Below are 6,699 nucleotides of genomic sequence, written 5' to 3'. Positions count from 1 at the left end.
ATCAAAATACATCGGGGATACGTAGTATTTTGGTAGTTTGCTCACTGGCACGACGTCCCCGCAACGTCGCTGCGCTACGTTTCAGCAACATATAGCCGCTCTCTCCGCGACGTATACATATATACATCGTTCTAACGTATGCCATACGTCGTAGAGATGCAGGCAATATACATCGTTCTAACGTATGCCATACATCGTAGAGATGTAGGCTTATATACGTCGTTCTAACGTATGCAATACATCGTAGAGATGTAGGCTTATATACGTCGTTCTAACGTATGCAATACATTGTAGAGATGCAGGCTTATATACGTCGTTCTAACATCTGCTATACATCTTACAGATGTGGTCATCTTCCTGTTATACATAGTACAGATGTCAGGCTCTACATCCACCAGATATCATTTATACAGTCTGCAGCTGTCAGGCGCTATATACCGTATATGTTATCCTAACATACCTTTACTCTTTAAATGTTGATAAAATAAATTACAAATTACTTACCTTAGTACACCGAGAATATTTTAGATAGGGGGCCTAATTAACATTTTACTGCTATAACTACTACTACTTTATAATAAACTATAGCTACAGTCCAATAATACCAGTCTAATCTGTAGAAATCATAGTCTAGAAGATGACAAACAATTATTAACCTAATTACTTGAAAACATCTTAAATCACTCTGTAGGATCGCTGGTATAAACAAGACCAGTAAACTTCTCACTTTTTGCTGAACAAACATTTATTTTTAACTATATAATTAATCAATAAACATAAAAAACATTAACAAATATTAAAACATTAAACATTAAAATAAAGAATTATCTTGGCCGGCGGTGGCGATTAGGTGCCAGCCGGAGAAACTCTTTGATGGCCTTCTTGGCCTCCGCTTCCGTCGGCGCCTGGAGGACCGGGTTCCTCATTACTGCTGCTGTAATAAAATCGTTGGATTTGAATTATTATCATACTATTTATTTTGTTTTATCTAGTCTTCTCAGTTTTCTATAGAGGTAAAATGGTATAGAATGGTTTCTGTACAGCAAGTGAATAAGAGACTGGTTTAATTTAGTGGAATATATATATTTAAAAAATTTAATAATTCTGGATTCGCTTCTAGTGAATGTTAAAAATGTTAAAAACGTAACGTTTTAACCAAGGACCCTTTCAGTGTTCGGGCTGGTAAGTTGATATACCCCGAAACAAATTATCCGCTGAAATATAGACGTTTCTTTCGCCATGCAAAGTCTATGTGAAAAGTCTTTCTGGGCCATGGGGTGCAGTACCACCGTTATCCACTAAGCCCATGGTGGCTTTTAGACTCGGCGCTCTTCCTGGAGGCTTGGCCAGACCACATCAAGATGTTGGGTCTGGGAACTCTCCATTGACGGGGCTCAATCCGAGGGGCGAGATAAACGGTTGTCTTTCAAACTCCCTCTGCATGCAATAGGATAGCGCTACAACCAGGCTGATCCTGCAAGAGATCATAAAGTAGTATTCACTCAGTTAAATTGCAGAAATCTACCACAAACATTCATAAAAAACAACTGTTCAAATAAATATATATATATATATACACACACACACACACACACACACACACACACACACACACACACAAACGTCTCCGGTAAGTAAAAACCTTAACCATCATTTAATGGCCTATCAAAAGACTACAACATTTTTTGTGAAATCAGAGGTCTTTCTTACTGTGCATGCATTTTTTTTTTTTTTCCATATTTAGCTTTGCATTCCCCCATGTCCACACCAAGGCCCAGTATTGACAGCTAGAAACTTTGTATTATGAAATAAGACATCCAAGGGATGCATATAATTCTCCCAGTCTCTGCGTGAAGTAATGTAAACAAAAAATAAGTATACGCAAATTACACACCTCTCCAAGTATGATGAGAATATCATTTTTCTCCCTCAACAGGATCGGCAACAGCAGGATTGCAGCTCTGAAATCAATCCCTGAAAAATAAGTAAAAAAATAAAAGAAAGTGTATTAGGTGAATGTACAGTGTATTTTGGTTGGTTAGGCCTTATCTTGTCTGAAGACAAATAGAAAAGAAATTAAGCTTAAATGGCTCCACAACACTAGGGGTGACCACGGCTGATCAGTGAGTCACTTACCAGGGACATCTTCGGTGAGGGCAGCCTCTCTTTCCTCCAAAGCCAGATCTGCAAGGGGAGATTTCCTTTGAGTCAGTCTAAGCACTGTGGGTACTAGGATCTTAAAGCCATCTTCAAATCTTCGGCAGATATTCATTCTGCAACACAGCACAAACAACAAACAGGAAACATGTCACAACATTATCATAGGATTTTAAAATTAAATTTCAAAGAGAGCCTTTAGTAATTTAATATGAACTCCAACACAAATATAAGGAAATAAAACATGTAGACAAACCCTGCATGGACTCTTACAATAAAACAATAGTCCTAAAATGTATGGCAAATTAACCATACTGTAACAATACTGTTACAGTAAAAGTCCTGCAGTGTAAATGTTACTTAAGCAAAAGTCTGTAAGTATTATCAGGATAATGTAGTTAAACATTAAAACATGTTAGAAAGTGTAAAGGATCCAACCAGTTGTGTGTTTAATGGACTAATCATCTCAGTTTACTTTAGAATCAAACATCAGATTTTATAAACTACATGTGTTCTGTGAGCAGTAATCTTAATGTGTAAAGTAACTAGTAACTGTAACAGATGAATGTAGTGGAGTAACTAAAGTAACTAGTAACTAAAGCTGTAACAGATAAATGTAGTGGAGTAAAAAGTAGAAAGTGGAATGAAAAGAAAAGACAAGTAAAGTACAAGCACCTCAACATTTAGACTGAAGTACAGTACTGGAGTAAATGTACTTAGTTACATTCTACCCCTGCGTTCGGACTACAAAGACTGTGCAAGATTATGCATTACAGTGTGTACACCCTAATGCATAATGTTACACTACATAAACTACCGGAGCCAGGTGAATTCAGATCCAGATAAAAACTTCTTCAGTAGTAACCTTTACATTTTATATTATTTATATGTCTATGAGATTATAGAGTTATTTTCCATGGTTCTACTTGGGCCTAATGGTATAACAATCACATAACATTACTGTTACTGGTACCTTGATTCCACTGTAGCCTTCTCTGAATGTACCGGGACAGGCTCAACTGTTAGTGTCACGGTTTCTTTCCACTGCTGTACAAATCGGTTGAATTTGGCTTGCTTCTTAAACGATCCTTCAAAGAGGTATGAAACCATCCTCTCAGTCAATCCATAGTCCACTGCTTCTCCGTCAACTTCATTATCTAACATACAATACAGAAAAGAAAAACAGCAATGTTAACCACCATTGTGGTAACAGCATAATGTAACGTTACACATTTAAAAAGCACATTATGCAATCACGCTTCTCTATCATCCTCCGTTTGGTCCGGACCTAATATCCATATAAAAACACAAAGTAGGGCGCCCATATATATAGAGGTTTACTCCTCGACGCAGCGGCCGTGGGTTTGACTCCGACGTGCGGCCCTTTGCTGCATGTCATTCCCTTTCATGTCTTCAGCTGTCCTGTCTATTAAAGGCCTAAAATGCCCAAAAAAAAATCTTAAAAAAAAAAAAAAAAAAAAAGTATTTAGGCGTACCTCATTAGAGACGCTGGAAAAGTCTCTCTCACACACACACACACACACACACTATATTAATATAACGTAACGTTAGGCCTATCTTACTTTTTTATTAATGATAATAATCGGGTTATTTTGAAAACAGCAGCTAGCTGGACCGTTGGTCGGTTCTGTCAGTTAATGTTAACGTGACTGGTGTTGTAACTTGACGTTAGTCTTTGTAGGTTAATTAACGTTAACATTACATGGTTTTACGAAAATGTTCTAAGACAGTTTGACGACAAAATAAAGAATAAATCATCATTTCAAACTCTCACTGGCTACCGATAGTCACATTCCGCCCAAATGGCTTTGCTTTACCATTAACATATATTTAAGAACAAAAGACTTTTAGGCGGCAAAGACGCTTTTTATCGTTCTCCTCTGAGGCAGTCCAGCTAACGTTTTATAGCTAGCGTTAACGTAAGTCAGAAGAAAAGACTTTTCGGCGGCAAAAACGCTTTTTTCTCCTCTGACGCAGTAGTTTTATAGCTAACGTTAATGTTAGCTAGCTATCTCGAAGGTCAACTGTAGCTAAGTACCGTTAGCTAGCTAAGTACCATGTCGTAACATGTAGAATAGCAATATGGGACATAATACTGCTAATGTTTTAACTAACTAACCTGTTAACGTTAATAATGGCAATCATCAATGTTGATTGTAGCTAGCTAATGTTGACAGAGTATGAAGTTGGCTAGTGCTAACGGTAAAGTTAACTTCCAACTTTGAATATTAACACCACAAACACAGATTAAAAATGCACATAATTTACCTTTGAATTTACTTCGCTCCTCTTCAGTGACCTTTATTCCAAAACGAAGTAAGCCCGTGATTAAATCCTCCGTTGCTAAATGTCCAAGCGCCATCCTCCCGACTTTGATCGCCACTGGCGGAGACTGACAGTTGGATCACTGTCGATTCACTCATGTATCCTTCCGCGCTGAAGTATTTATGCTTCCGCCGAGTCGAGCTCTCGTTAGCATGTAGCTAGATCCTTTCAATAGAACACAACTTAAAGCGTTAACAATTATTTGTCTGTTTCATTCTAATATAAATAGGGTAAAGGGTTTGAAAATTAAATTCTTCAATAGGCTACTGTTTGTGAATATAAATATAAATTATTACATAGGCCTACTCCTCATTAACATGATTAAAAATTATTCAAAGGGACACTTCACCAAAAAAACATTCTGATTTATTTTGCCATTGTCTACTACGTGAAGACATATGGCTACTCAAAGATAATTTACACAAGTTCAGATTATTATAGAAAATAGCACACTAACACATTAAAAGTTGCTGGGCAGAATTCAGATTCACTGTCCATCACATCAACAGTGTGTGTAGTAAAGATGTCCAGACGCTCATTAAACGATGCTTCCAAATGACACGTGAACAACTGAGGAACTTTTAATACATCGTTCCGACATAGTTAATACGTCGCTGCGATGTATAGATTGCGATCACAATAAGACCTCCAGACGCTCAATAAACGATGCTTCATTATTCTTCTTTATGACCCGCGATCAATTGCAGACGAAGCGATCAATTGCATACGTCGTGCCGACGTATGTGTGCTTACTGGGTATGGCTTCTTACTTTGTGCAGTGGGGTCCTACATGAACACACAGTTTTCAACCAAATTTAGATTTCTGTCTGTGTTGTTTTTGTCTGAGCTGCAGGACTCGGTTGGAAAAAGGTTAATTGCAATCAAAATGTGATGACAGTTATGTGGTCTGTGTGCTTATAATGTGCAGTATTCCATGGTTACTGTCAATCTAATCTGATCAAATAACACCCACAAAGTCCTGATAATGCATAAAACAGTTTAAGAGTTTAAAACTTAAAGGAGAATTCCGGGCAATTTTTACATTAATCTTCATCGCTATAAATATGCGAGTACAGTCTATAGAAAAAAAAAGAGCCGAATCGGTGCGGTCCACACGGAGTAGCTGCGTCTACGAGCTTCCACTTAGCTAAAACGGCAGTTGTCGGGACAAGTTCTAGAGTGCCTTTGTGCCTCTTAATAGACACAAAATGCAATTAAAATGTCTGTGCAACATGAACAGGGCCCTTACGTGACAACAAGATGAGTTTTCAACTCAGACATTGTTTAAATTCACCTACTCTCCCTGTCTCTATCCTGCCAGTAGCTAGTTCGCCCTGCCAGCTGCTAGCTGTTAGCTGCTAGCTGCTGTCCATGATAAGTGTGTTCAGCCAGGCTTATTCTGTGATAATCATCACGCAACAGTTCCGTGTGGATTTGTAGCTCATCCATTTTGTGTGTGATCGATCTGGTGTTGGTGAGTAGGAGCCTTGGCATTGTCAATCTGTGTGGTAGTTCCCTTAGCCGTGCTAGCGGGCCCTACCGGGATCCTTGCTTCTGATTTCTTGCCGCCTTCGTCGCCTCCCACTCCCGAAAACAATCCAGTGAGTACCCGGTGGTCTGGCTATGTTCTCCAGAGGACAGGTCATGCCTTCGCAACAAAAACTTGTAGTGGTTATGACCATATCAGTGACTATTTAAGTACATGGAAATGGGCCAAATGATGTCTGTGGCTTGCACACTGATAGCGTTAGAGAAGGCTATAGCTGTAGTCTCGCACTGAAGTCCCAGTGTAGCAGGAAAAGGTAAACAGTGTGCAGATCGCTCCGAGAAGCAATCCTTGCAAGCCACAGACATCATTTGGCCCGTTTCCATGTAGTTACATAGTCACTGATATGGTCATAACAACTACAGTGCTCAATTACGTATTTTTGAGGGGGAATAAACTTCAAGTTTTCGTCGCGAAGACATGACCTGTCCTCTGGGGGACATAGCCAGACCACCAGGCGCTCACTGGATTGTTTTCGGGAGCGGGAGGCGACGAAGGCGGGGAGAAATCAGAAGCAAGGATCCCGGTAGGGCCTGCTAGCACAGCTAAGGCCACGTCCACACGTACCAAAACGATCTTTTTTTTACCCGTCTTCCCTGGATTCGTTTCAAGAATAGTTACGTCCAAACGGATCCACTTGTAAATGACTC

At 39.2% G+C, this 6,699-nt stretch overlaps 1 protein-coding gene across 1 annotated transcript; it reads right to left on the bottom strand.

Moving 5' to 3' along the window:
- Positions 1-824: 824 nt before the first annotated feature.
- LOC118494923 lies at positions 825-5,082 on the bottom strand. Its single transcript, XM_036000604.1, has 5 exons — positions 4,447-5,082; positions 3,131-3,314; positions 2,137-2,273; positions 1,882-1,974; positions 825-934 (listed from the first exon to the last, which is right to left on the bottom strand). The coding sequence occupies exons 1-5, from the start codon at positions 4,538-4,540 to the stop codon at positions 825-827; spliced, it is 618 nt and encodes a 205-aa protein (XP_035856497.1). The 5' UTR covers positions 4,541-5,082.
- Between the last annotated feature and the right edge of the window lie 1,617 nt (positions 5,083-6,699).

This window comes from Sander lucioperca, chromosome 4 (assembly GCF_008315115.2).
Source record: "Sander lucioperca isolate FBNREF2018 chromosome 4, SLUC_FBN_1.2, whole genome shotgun sequence".
In the NCBI taxonomy this organism is placed as follows: Eukaryota; Metazoa; Chordata; class Actinopteri; order Perciformes; family Percidae; genus Sander; species Sander lucioperca.
This window is presented reverse-complemented; position numbering and strand designations above follow the sequence as displayed.